Consider the following 12,812-nt stretch of genomic DNA (forward strand, 5'->3'; position numbering starts at 1 on the left):
CCTGATACGACAGTGGGTCATGCATACGTTTGGTGAAGCAAAGTAGTTCGGATTAAACCTGTTTAACATCCAAAGAGTACGAAGCATTCATAACAGCACTAGTACTGTTTCAACACAGGTACTTACATTAAACATAAATAACATTAAATTTATCAATAAACTTTAAAAAGCACAATCCTATTCTCATTCATAAAAACAGACTAGTTCCGATAATCTAAAAATAGTTTCAACTTCATTAACTGACCTATATTCTAAACATAGTTTCTACATACATTAACTGACCACATGTTTGTCATCACCGCGGGAAAACGACCATCTGATAAGCTCTGCATTTTAAAAGGTATTATTGCTAAAGTTGCTCGTAAAAATAAAATCATTTTCCTTAAAGAATTAAAACGTGTAAGTTCATAAAATTTGTCTAACGTATGCTATCTAATCAAAGCACCGAAACACCTTTAGACGCGATTGAAAAGAGCATTTACTGTAACTTCAAATACATGGGGATACGTCGACTGAATTGATATAAAGCTGTGCATTTTGAATGGAACTATTGCTGAAGTTGTTTGTAAAAAAATGATTTTCCCTAAACAAAGCGTGTATGTTAATAAAAGGAAATGATATATATATATGATGTATTGTATTTTCCTATCGTATGATATCTAATCAAAGCAACGAAAAACCTTAAGAAACGATTGAAATGGGACATGGGGATGGGGGATTACGACGATTGAAGTGGCATTTACAAAAGACAAAATGCCACAAGACGCCATAAAGATATAGATATGTTTGTTTCTTCGCCCAGTGTGCACAAGCGCTGTCGGCACATTTTTATGTTTGTTTCTTCGCCCAGTGTGCACAAGCGCTGTCGGCACATTTTTATGTTTGTTTCTTCGCCCAGTGTGCACAAGCGCTGTCGGCACATTTTTCACTTTAATTTATGTGCTCTTAACCCATTCCTTTAGTTCAAAAAAAATTTGCAACTCTTACATATTTGCCCGCAGATAGTCTTTCAGCGCCTCGCGCTTTGATTTAGTAAGTAGTTAAAGGTTTATCAGTCAAAATTGATGTTTGTTATACATGTGTATGTATTGATTTTGAATAAGAGAGCTTTGGATTTGTGAAACGCGGACTAAGCTCTCAGAAGGTTCAGTAATAGCATTTCCACTTCTTGTTGCTTAGCGATTTTTACTCCGGCGAGTGTCATTGCTCTCTTCGTATTCGAAAAGTGCAACAGATAAGTAATTTAAAAAGTAATGGACATAACTTAATTGAAACAGCGAACTAGGTTATTCTGGTGGTACGTTTTCCTAGAAAGTAAGATGCACCTAGGATGTGATTAATGATCGTACTAAAGCATTTGAATCATAAATTAATAGCTTCATGTGTACTTAAATACCTGGTTTATCCGGTGTTTTCCCACAGTTTCGCATTAGCAGTATCATAATTAATGTAAAAAAAAAGACAATTCATACAACGGGGATTTTACTTCTAACCACAAATTTTGTTTATAACATGGAATTTCGAAACAAAAACAATTTTGAAATACGCAGTATTGCATATGGAGCGTAACGTAGCCGTCTGTATATAAGTTGGCGTAACCGTCCATTCTACACCGTAGTCTAATACCAGCGATTGTCAGACTTAATAATGTAAGCAAGATAGTTTATAGTTTTGTTTTGCGCATTTGATATATGGTATACATAATTCTTGTCATAAGAATGAAAAACGTTGACATGACGAAAAATTCGTTCATGCACACATATAGTACAACTTTTACCATTGAATTTTACTTTAACATCGACAATGATTTCTGATTCCTATTACAGTTCACAAAAGCGAACGTTCCTCATCTTCGCGATCGTTTGCAACGGTGTCTCAGTTTGCGGAAACCGGCGTTATTTCTGAGATCACCGCCGACGACAGAAGCAATCCAGCATGAAGATATCACTTGTCAGCCTGCTTCTCGTGGCGTGTGTTTACGTACAACATGTGACGTCGGGCGCTCACGTGACTGATTTGATTGATGAGGAAGAGGTGGCAATCTACAGCAGTAACCAACTGGACTATGTATTAAACAAAGGTTAGTAAAAGGCAATGGCTTTATGCGTATGTACTCGGGGTTTAGCATTTGCTTCCAACAGGTTACAATTAAACAAAAAAAAGTACCATGTAATATTTTATACAAAACTAGGATTATATTACAGGCGGGCGGGAGAAGCGGGCACTTCCGGCGATTCCTGTCATTGTGGGTGTGGGCGTGCGGGCAATCAAGGCGCTCAAAGACCTTAAGAAGGCCAGGGACGCAGTAAAGGCGGCCAAGGAAGGTAAGTTTATCAACTTTTTAATTTTGTCTACCTCGGTATCCGCATTATCTCGACTGCTCATTTTGTGGTCCTTGTTTCGAAATCAGGGCTCAATTTGATCGCTTTTCGGGTCAATGAAAGCAAACAAAGTTTCGTAAAAAAAGTTTTATTTATTGCTTTACTGTAAAACAGCGGTATTCTGCTAATATGAGTAAAAATCACCCGAACCTAAAAACCTTTCGTTCGCATTGAAAATTGCCAATACTTACATTGTAAGACGTACAAAGCAAATGTAAAGATGGACTTTAAAGAATACCATTTTTTGAAATCATGTGCAGGCTTGGGCATATAAAGCCAACCTAAGGCAGTGATAGTTGTCTTAACGTGGATGCACCATAACCTGATGTTTCAGACACAAATCGGCGTTAACAACGCAACGTTCAATGTCTAGCCGTTTTGAAAGGCTCAGCGTTTAAACATTTTGTACACGTCACACTGTTGTTTTAATGACCGCTAAGTGTCACAGACCTCTGCATATTAAAAATTTACAGTCACCCAATTACATGTAATCAGAAATATGTCCATTATCAATGCGCGTTTGATATACGATACACAGCCAATTCCGTAATGAAGAACGCAATTTTAAGGTCAATCGGTTTCACATTTATTTTTCCATACTGTTATATCTTTTAATAACTTTTATGTGGACGATAATTTTAATTCGCCGTAGCGTTATTCGTTTGAACGCCAACACAATTACAATGCGACGTCACGTTCAAATACATATATACGAGTATACCTGAAACTCACACTACTTTTTGTGTATGAACCCTCAACTGTGTTGACTAACGTATATAGAGTGTCTGTGTTGACATATAATAAACACTCTACCGGTACTGTTGTAGCTAAAAAGGCCAAAGATAAGCTATTAAAAGACACGAAGCCGAGCCCCACGAATAGGAACCCGCGGGTCCAACAGCACAGGGACGCAAAGAATGATCCCGAAAAAAAGTTTGACTCCCTGAAACCTAAGGACGTGAAGTCGATAAAGACCAAGGAAGGGGTAGGTACATGTACGCGGGAGGTTGACGGTGTTAATCACGGCTGTCTATGGGCGGGAGGGTGACGGTGTTAATCACGGCCGTCTATGGGCGGGAGGGTGACGGTGTTAATCACGGCTGTCTATGGGCGGGAGGGTGACGGTGTTAATCACGGCCGTCTATGGGCGGGAGGGTGACGGTGTTAATTACGACCGTCTATGGGCGGGAGGGTGACGGTGTTAATCACGGCTGTCTATGGGCGGGAGGGTGACGGTGTTAATCACGGCCGTATACGGGCGGGAGGGGACGGTGTTAATCACGGCCGTCTACGGGCGGGAGAGTGACGGCGTTAACCACGGCTGTCTATGGGCGGGAGGGTGACGGTGTTAATCACGGCCGTCTACGGGAACGGCTCTCTAAAACGTTCTATGAGAAAAGGAGAATGCCTGTGTTGTTACTGGGAAACTGATAACATCTTTATGCTTACATAGTCTTTCACGTGCAGAAGTGTGTTTAAATGTAATACATCTAAAATTTGGTCATTTCTTTGAAGGTTAATATGCGAGTGGGCAAGGTGGGCGACAACACGGTGAAGGTTCGGGACAGGAGTGGGACGGACCAGAAGGGTCCGCCAACCATTGACATGCACAAGACCGGGGTCAAGGCCAAGGCCCGCATCACCACAAAAGTCCGCTTCGACAAGCCCACAAAGACACCGGAGCCCTCAGGCAAGAAGTCCGGAGGTGGCTTGTGGGGAGGTGGCAGTAAGAAATCCAGCAGTAGCAGCAGCAGTAGTAGTAAGTCCGACTCCGGGGGAAGTAAGAAGTCTGGAGGCGGAGGAGGTTGGTGGAGAAGGCGGCGATAGATGGGCCACCGAAACAAGGATGTGACAATAATATTAATACAAATCATATTGTGCTGCAGCTCTTACTTTCACGTGTCATGTTATTGCTTTTAATGTATATAGGATACACTATGGAAGTACTAGTAATCCTTTTTATGAGTACGATGTCAAATACGGGCTGCATTAAGGTATCCCTGTCAGCATCCTACATGTTATTTTGCATTTTGTTGTTTTTCCAAAAAATAAAACCAGTAATTGACCATTTTTCTTCGTTAACATTTACCCTTTTGAAAGACTCGATGTGATATACAGACAACAACGCATTCATTTTAAGTAACAAGAAATGCCGCAATGCGACGAAACCAGGTTTTCAATGATTGACAGAAGAACTTCAGCCTGTGTTTTGAGAATTATAATTAAGTTGATTTGTTGTGTCTTGAGTGTATGTATAAGAACATGCCAAAGTTATTCACTGTTTTCATCATTTTAGTAACAGTGACCTTGACCCTATTCACAATCCCATGAAAGGTCTCCATAAACTCTTCCTATGTACCAAGCTTGGTCAAGATATGTGAACCCTGACTTAAGTTATTCAGTTTCAACCATTCTTCTATTTTAGAAACAGTGACCGTGACCCTAAGGCCCCAAAAAGTAATCCCATGAAAGGTCTCCATAAGCTCTTCCTTTATACCAAGTTTAGTTAAGATATGTCAACCCTGACTAAAGTTATTCAGTTTCAACTGTTTTTCTTTTTTAGTAACAGTGACCTTGACCCCAAACACATTCCCATGAAATGTCTCCATAAACTCTTCCTTTATACAAAGTTGGGTCAAGATATGTCAACCCTAAATGATGTTATTCAGTTTCAACTGTTTTTCTTTTTTAGTTACAGTGACCTTGACCCTAGGGACCCCAAACGCAATCCCATGAAATGTCTCCATAAACTCTTCCTTTATACTAAGTCGGGTTAAGATATGTAAACCCTGACTGAAGTAATACAGTTTTATAGGTGAGTTTGACACCGCCCGGCCGCGCAGCAGCCCGGCCGTCCGAACAACAACGTTCGTCATTCTAATAACCAGTTTTCACTTTGTGAAAACTTGGTTAATAACGTAGGCCAGGCCATTTAGAGCCAATTGAGTCTATATATGACTGACTGACATGTCATATTGACAGAGTCAACATGTGTACCTGAGTGAAAGACAACACTTGTATGTTGATTTATCACTCCAAGAAAAAAGCACATAACTTGAAAGTATTTTAGCAAGAATTATTGGCCTTGTTATACATATACATTTTGTCCTTGTCAAGTTTTATTTGAATATCTGCAACAGTATTAGAGTTATGGCCAAGATTAAGTTTCAACATGCCGACGATAAAATGACATCAAGGCCATGACAATAACTTTTTTCTTCAAATCAGAGGAGCTAATTACTTTAAGGATAATCAAGTTATGCAATATTTGCATGATAATGAAGACACTGACTGAGCCATCAACAACATGACCATCACAATACTCTGACTTTATATCAGCGAAACGTTCAAGTATGCAATGAACAAGGGAAACACAATATGTTTGTTCAACTATTTATCATAATATTCCAATTTTACACTTTGAGTGTGACTTGATGTGTGGTATGATGTAGGTCTTGAGTAGATTCGCAAGTTCGGTCCTCAATTCCGGGGCGTCAACGAGGCGGTGGTGCTTCACATCACGCCAGTTCCAGTCAATGACCACTGCACATAGCTGATCCAACCCGAGATGACCTGATAAACAAAAACATGAATACCAGTAATTTACTACACCGTATTATAGAGCCCCACTTAAGGATGAACCCACCCCTGTGCAGGGCTACCCGCTTTGACAGGCCATACTATATATTTCTAAAGAAGATACATAGTAAAGTTTGGTATCATATTAAAGGGGAAAATAGTTATTTTGCATTACATTAACTATTTTTAGTTATTTTGCATCACATTAACTATTTTTAAGTATTACAACACTGTGCCAAAATTGTATATTAATTAAAATGTACAAAATGACAGTGGTATAAGTAAACTGCAATAAATTTACCAGACTTGATGAGTGCCAGGATTCTACTTGGGGTACCAATGCCCATGTGACAAGTTGACTTCTTCAGAAACTTCTGTTGCTCTTCCAACTATATAACATACAAAGATGCCATCACAGATATACCTGATATGCTAAGCAGCTAAATCAAGTGTACCGGTATGTATTTTACCAGTTTACTGCTTCTGTAAATCTTTTTGCATCGTTATGTATATATATATATATATATATATATATATATATATATATATATATATATATATATATATATATATATATATATATATATATATATATATATATATATATATATATATATATATATATATATATATATATAGGATCTTATAGGATGAGTTGCCATTTAATACAAAAAAATTCAGTGGTTGAAATTAACACAAGTCCTGCACTGGTAGAATGTTTTCAGGGCTTTCTCAATTTTGAATTTTATAAAGCAGGGCTTGTTCAAACTTTTTATGCTAAGCAAAAGTATAATAATTTTGGCTTGTTCATCCAAAACTCTAGTTTTGATGACTGAAAATGATGAAAGTGTTAGGAAATTGATAAAGTGAACCTTTTTCCATCACAAATTTCATAAAACTTTGTATTGAATGGCAACTCTTGAATGATTTCTTTTATCACATGAACATTCATTGCCAAAAATGAAAATTTCAATCATTTTTCGGTAAAAAGTTTGATGCTAATTTACTAGGGTGAAACTACGTTAATTTAAGTTCACTTGTATCTGTATAATATATGAAAATAGGTTATGGTTTTATTGCACCCAAAACAAGGAACTTTGTGTAATAACATTATATTTGTACTTGAACTGTTTTTGAACAAACTACAAAGATTTTCTATTTACCTTCATGTGTTTAGCAAACAGCTTGACACATTTGCACTTTTCTCCCTTAAATTCTTGCAGTTTTCTGAAAATCATATTTTAAACAAAGTATTTAATTATTAACAGAGCACATTATAAAAATCATTTTTGTGTTTATATAAATACAAGTAAAAATACATCAATAAAAAATACATGTTTGGGAAAAAAGGACATTAATATGTAAAAATGGTTGCAATCTCAGAATGAATTAAGCCGAGCAAAAGATACCTGTTGAGGTCGACGGCCCGCAAGGCAGATGGGCAGATCACTAAAAGAACTGGGGAGCCATGGCCCTCAACCCCTGCCTTCAGTTTCTTCCACTTTGGCAGCACCTGTCGTAAATATGCTACACCAAACTCAGGACTTGTGTTTGCCTTGCAAAAATTGGCCTCTGTGAAATCATATTAAGTTCACATAAATTATCAATTAAAATCCCCAAATGACTACTTTTTTTCAAGCAATGTGAAGTTACAAATCAAACTGTTAATGGAGCTGTTAAGCCTTAAAGAAATTGTCTTCAGGTAAAGCTGATACAGACTTTGCTAAAGGTTTGCAATCTGGATGGCTTGAAACACAAGGGTTTAATATTAAACAGTGTCAACTGGTTCTTGAAGAGGTTGATGCAAAAAGTTCAATTCTAATGCACAATTATGCTTAAATCATTTGATTGTAATGTTGAAAAAGTACGGTATATACCCGGTAATTTGCGTACAGATAAAAAAATATTAGAGATATTTTGGCACATTTTTTAACTGGGGATTTTGTGGCCACATAGCTATTAATTAAAAAAAAACACTTACGAAGGCTAATAGTTTTTGAATTGTACAGAAAGCATATGTTTTTGTTTTGTTTTGATAATAACAGTCAAATGAGTAAACATAATAATGCATCATGAAAAAAGCATCAATTTATATTGTTCCCCTTTAAAACACAGTAAGATATCCCACTGCTACAGTAAGAATGATATCCTACTGCTACAGTAAGAATGATATCCCACTGCTACAGTAAGATATCCCACTGCTACAGTAAGATATCCCACTGCTACAGTAAGAATGATATCCCACTGCTACAGTAAGATATCCCACTGCTACAGTAAGATATCCCACTGCTACAGTAAGAATGATATCCCACTGCTACAGTAAGAATGATATCCCACTGCTACAGTAAGATATCCCACTGCTACAGTAAGAATGATATCCTACTGCTACAGTAAGAATGATATCCCACTGCTACAGTAAGATATCCCACTGCTACAGTAAGATATCCCACTGCTACAGTAAGAATGATATCCCACTGCTACAGTAAGATTTCCCACTGCTACAGTAAGATATCCCACTGCTACAGTAAGAATGATATCCCACTGCTACAGTAAGATATCCCACTGCTACAGTAAGATATCCCACTGCTACAGTAAGAATGATATCCCACTGCTACAGTAAGAATGATATCCCACTGCTACAGTAAGATATCCCACTGCTACAGTAAGATATCCCACTGCTACAGTAAGATATCCCACTGCTACAGTAAGATATCCCACTGCTACAGTAAGAATGATATCCCACTGCTACAGTAAGATATCCCACTGCTTTTACAATCACCATTTTCTCTGATCAAAATGCATTCGGAAGTAACATGTTTCTGGATCTTTTAATGCCTTTATATCACTACATAATGAAATCAAATCTTGCCTGGATCTAATGAAATTTCATCTCTTTCCACAGCAGAGAGTTTTCCTTCAAACTGCTTAGTAAGAAAAGCTATCACATCTTCTGGGCTGCTCGGATTGTCACCTTTTTCCTTTAACTCATCTGTTATGCGTTTCTGCAATATATTTAATGTGTAAGTGTGAAAAACATTTATTTGGTCACAGATTGCAGTATACTTTTTATTAGGGATAAAGAGATGATGATAGTATTGATGATTTTTGTCCTCAAACTAAGCCGGCGATAATCTATTATGGTTAAAAAAATAATCACCTAATACCTCTTGTGCATATCTTCAGTTTAGATTTGATGAAAATAAAAGTCCACTCAGATCATATGTGATCATCAATAATAATTTTTGTCAATTTTCAATCCGTACGGTTAATACATGTACATAAACTCTGTCTCAAAAATATAAATACTTTAAAATGATACCAATGGCAATATATATATGGTGTAAGCTAGTGTTGGGAATCGGACAGAATATTACGATCAATAATTGGTTTATGAAACACATCAAAGATCAATTTTTAATCAATTAAATCATTATTTAATTATCTTTGGTCATCATATTTACGGCATACAGATACAGTACATGCACCAGTTTTAAGCACCAATGTTCCCTTTAATACAATATTGTTTGTACAAATCTTTGTATAAATTACATTATTTATTCAGAAGGCAACTATCTTTTAGTGTTAACAAGTTACAATTACAACACATGAGACCACAGGCTCTAATTTTTGTCTTACATTTACTATAATTTAGTATTGTATACATGTGTTTAATTAACACAGAGAAAGATATCAATTTCCTATTTATACTCTGTCAGTATCAAGTACAAAAAGCAGTTGCATATTCTATATGTTTTACAAAGACTTTTTTTCCAGAAAACTGAGAAAACTTAATTCTTACATGGTAAGAAGTAAACGGTAACATGTTTTAAAAGTCACTTTTTAACCACAAACAAGAGAAGTTAAAAACCGATCCTTTAGCAGTTAAATTACAAAGAAAATTTGCAAGAAGGTAGTGACATACTGACTTTATAAGAATATGACTAGATAACTTAACATAGTAACACCTTAACATTTCAACATAAACTAACATTAACCAGAAAAAGAAAATAAGTCGGTAGCGGTTATGTCCCTTGTTTCTATAATCGATTGTTCAACTTTCACTATCGATTGTCAGTGACATACATGTAGGCCTTTTTGATAAATTGTCGATTATAATCAATCATCGGCACAACACTAGTGTTAACAGCGCTATCATTGAGGACGGAATACCTGTATACACTACAAATGGTAAATGCATTCAACTTTTAATGTTTTATGTATAATATGGTGTTTTACAACAGAACCTTTCTTTTAAAGTCAAACCCCATCATCTACTTAAATACAATGAGTAATGAGAGTGCTCAAACCCTGTGTCTTTTCCTCTTCTTCTTTGGTGGTCCATCATCCTGTCTGTCCTCACCTGGAGGCTGCTCATTTTCGCTGGGTTCACTCTCCTTTCTGTCTGCCTCATCTGATAATAACAATTAGTCTAAAAAAATTATGGTCATAACGAACCATGGACAATGTGGACTAGACATAGCGGGCCATATTTTTGGACATCACTGATCATATTTTGGGACATTACCGACCATCTAGAGGAACATTATGGACCATGATTAATAATTTTATTCAAGTTGTCCAAGGTCCGTAATGTCCTGATACTGTTTTAAAAGTTGTTTATACCTTTTTTATTTCATGAATTTCAATTACAAGTAATTGTGAACATGTAGCACATGTACTATTTAGATTATTAGAAATATTCAGTTCTTATGAATTAGCCACAAAATGCCTTATACGGGAACACTTCATGTAATAAAACTTAATACTTTGGCACCGACTCGGTCTGAGTCTGCAACAAACAGCAATATATATATATAAGTTTTATGGTAAATCGTGTCCCTGGATAAGGAACTTTCTGATGTAGAAATGGTAGTCTAAAATAATAGACGTGTTATACAGGATTCTTCCAATCCTTAACGTCTAAACGGGTTCGAGCAAAAACCAGAGGTTTGGTTGAAATTGATCATAAAGGTTTATATTCATATTTTACCATCTAAGTGAAAAGTTCTTTAGCACACAACAAGCATTTAATGCATTAAAACACATTGTTTACCTTTCCAATAAAACGAAAGTTGACTAACACAGACAACAATTATGCCAAGCGGAACAACTCGATCTAATCGTAATAAATCAGCCACCTTCGACAAGCTTCGAGATAGACCTCGTAAATACAATCGTAACAACACGGCCATGGCCGAAATGTTCAGATTGTTTAAATATTGTGCCCTATAGCCTTGCAGGTGCCCTTCATGTACATATCATAATGTTTTGACAGAATGAAATGAAGAAAACCCGTCAAACTCATAATTATTCGTTGAATATTTATTTTTTGTTAACGGAACTAATATAAAATAACATTATCTGGTAATATTTCTTATTTTTATGATATTTTATAGACGCAATATGCTTTATCCCGGAATGCCGATCGGAATAACTACCCACTTTTGTACGTGAAGGATCTGCCATATCAAAAATCGTAAATGAAATCCGTCAACGTACAATTATTTGGACTATAGGAATGGTAGCTCAATTGAGGCAAAAAATGAATGTTTCAGTCATATATAAAGCCTTTTGTATGAACAAGTCTGAATTCTTATACCTGTGTTTATTAACAAGCAATTCACTGGTGAAGACATTGCTTTTATATGCGACTATAGTCTAAAATAATAGACGTGCTATACGGGATTCTTCCAATCCCTAACGTCTAAACGGGAATGTGCAAAAAACGGGGGTGTTTTAAAAATATTGAAATTGTTTTAAGTGAAGTATTTTATGGTTGAAATTGATCATAGAGAGTTGAATTCCTATTTTACCATATAAGTGAAATGTTATTTTGCACTAAACAAGCATTTAATGCATTAAAACAAGTTGTTTACCTTTCCAATAAAACGAAGTTGACTGACACAGATACCAATTATGCGAAGGGGAACAACTCGATACAATCGTAATAACTCGGCCTCCTCCGACAAAGCTTCGAGATAGACCTCGTTATACAATCTTAACAACTTGGCCATGGCCAAAATGTTCCGAGCGATTTAAAACTGTGCCCTGAAGCCCTGCAGGTGCCCTTGATGTATATATCGTTATGTTTTGACAGAATGAAATTAAGAAAAGCAGTCAAACTCATAATTATAATATAAGTTGGATATTTTTTGTGTGTGTACGGAACTAATATAAAATAACATTATCTGGTAATATTTCTTGTTTTTATGATATTTTATAGACGCTATATGCTTTAACCCGGAATCCTGATCGGAACAACTACCCACTTTTAGTACTTTTTAGTCAGAAAATTGCTCCCCCTTTTTCAGACACTGATCAATTTCTTAAAACAAGAAAGAATAAGGCCTTGATCCACTTCTTGTATTTTTTGGTTGACAAGTATCCAGTCCATAGTTGTCAAAGACAAACAACTAAAGTCTATTCTACATGTGAAGTTCAGTGTCAGGCAAGGCTACGTCATGTATTAATAGATCTAAAGCCTTTTTCATATACCGACACAAATTACAATAAAAAATACAAATGTATTACTAATTTGGGATTTAAGGTCACAATAATGTCACTTTTACAAGGTATTTTAAAGATATACCTTTCCACCATTCTTCTCCCAGATCGTCCGCCATGTTTGGTAGCAGTCAACACTAAGAAGGGAGTTTATATATATGCCAGGACCCGGGATCCAGGACTGCCGGGATCTGGGACCCAAATTTTGATATTGGATTAATCTTTGCATTTGCTATCTTTGTGTTGGCACAAAGTATTTTGAATGGTTTATATCAGTGCAGTCATTCCAGAAATTTACGCTGTTATTATGATTTTAAGATAGAAAAAAATAAGTGAAATTGATGTTTT

The 12,812-nt window shown here is 36.2% G+C and overlaps 2 protein-coding genes across 2 annotated transcripts; one reads left to right on the top strand and one right to left on the bottom strand.

The window, feature by feature from the left end:
* The first annotated feature begins 1,553 nt into the window (after window positions 1-1,553).
* On the top strand, window positions 1,554-4,447 carry LOC128238709 (CLK4-associating serine/arginine rich protein-like). The gene is made up of 5 exons (XM_052954881.1): window positions 1,554-1,649; window positions 1,827-2,080; window positions 2,205-2,324; window positions 3,209-3,366; window positions 3,897-4,447. The coding sequence occupies exons 2-5, from the start codon at window positions 1,936-1,938 to the stop codon at window positions 4,206-4,208; spliced, it is 735 nt and encodes a 244-aa protein (XP_052810841.1). The 5' UTR covers window positions 1,554-1,649; window positions 1,827-1,935; the 3' UTR covers window positions 4,209-4,447.
* Window positions 4,448-5,760: 1,313 nt separating this feature from the next.
* LOC128238903 (uncharacterized protein C3orf26 homolog) lies at window positions 5,761-12,605 on the bottom strand. Its single transcript, XM_052955216.1, has 7 exons — window positions 12,550-12,605; window positions 10,268-10,371; window positions 8,830-8,962; window positions 7,370-7,532; window positions 7,124-7,187; window positions 6,262-6,349; window positions 5,761-5,954 (listed from the first exon to the last, which is right to left on the bottom strand). The coding sequence occupies exons 1-7, from the start codon at window positions 12,581-12,583 to the stop codon at window positions 5,779-5,781; spliced, it is 762 nt and encodes a 253-aa protein (XP_052811176.1). The 5' UTR covers window positions 12,584-12,605; the 3' UTR covers window positions 5,761-5,778.
* Between the last annotated feature and the right edge of the window lie 207 nt (window positions 12,606-12,812).

Source organism: Mya arenaria, chromosome 6 (genome assembly GCF_026914265.1).
Source record: "Mya arenaria isolate MELC-2E11 chromosome 6, ASM2691426v1".
Lineage (NCBI taxonomy): Eukaryota > Metazoa > Mollusca > Bivalvia > Myida > Myidae > Mya > Mya arenaria.

Coding starts and splice junctions, on each gene's coding strand:
- LOC128238709 (XM_052954881.1), top strand. CDS start 1,936: ATGAAGATATCACTTGTCAGCCTGCTTCTCGTGGCGTGTGTTTACGTA. Junction 2,081..2,204: donor GGACTATGTATTAAACAAAG/GTTAGTAAAAGG, acceptor ATTATATTACAG/GCGGGCGGGAGAAGCGGGCA. Junction 3,367..3,896: donor CGATAAAGACCAAGGAAGGG/GTAGGTACATGT, acceptor ATTTCTTTGAAG/GTTAATATGCGAGTGGGCAA.
- LOC128238903 (XM_052955216.1), bottom strand. CDS start 12,583: ATGGCGGACGATCTGGGAGAAGAATGGTGGAAAG. Junction 8,963..10,267: donor AGAAGAGGAAAAGACACAGG/GTTTGAGCACTC, acceptor AATATATTGCAG/AAACGCATAACAGATGAGTT. Junction 7,188..7,369: donor CGGGCCGTCGACCTCAACAG/GTATCTTTTGCT, acceptor TATGATTTTCAG/AAAACTGCAAGAATTTAAGG.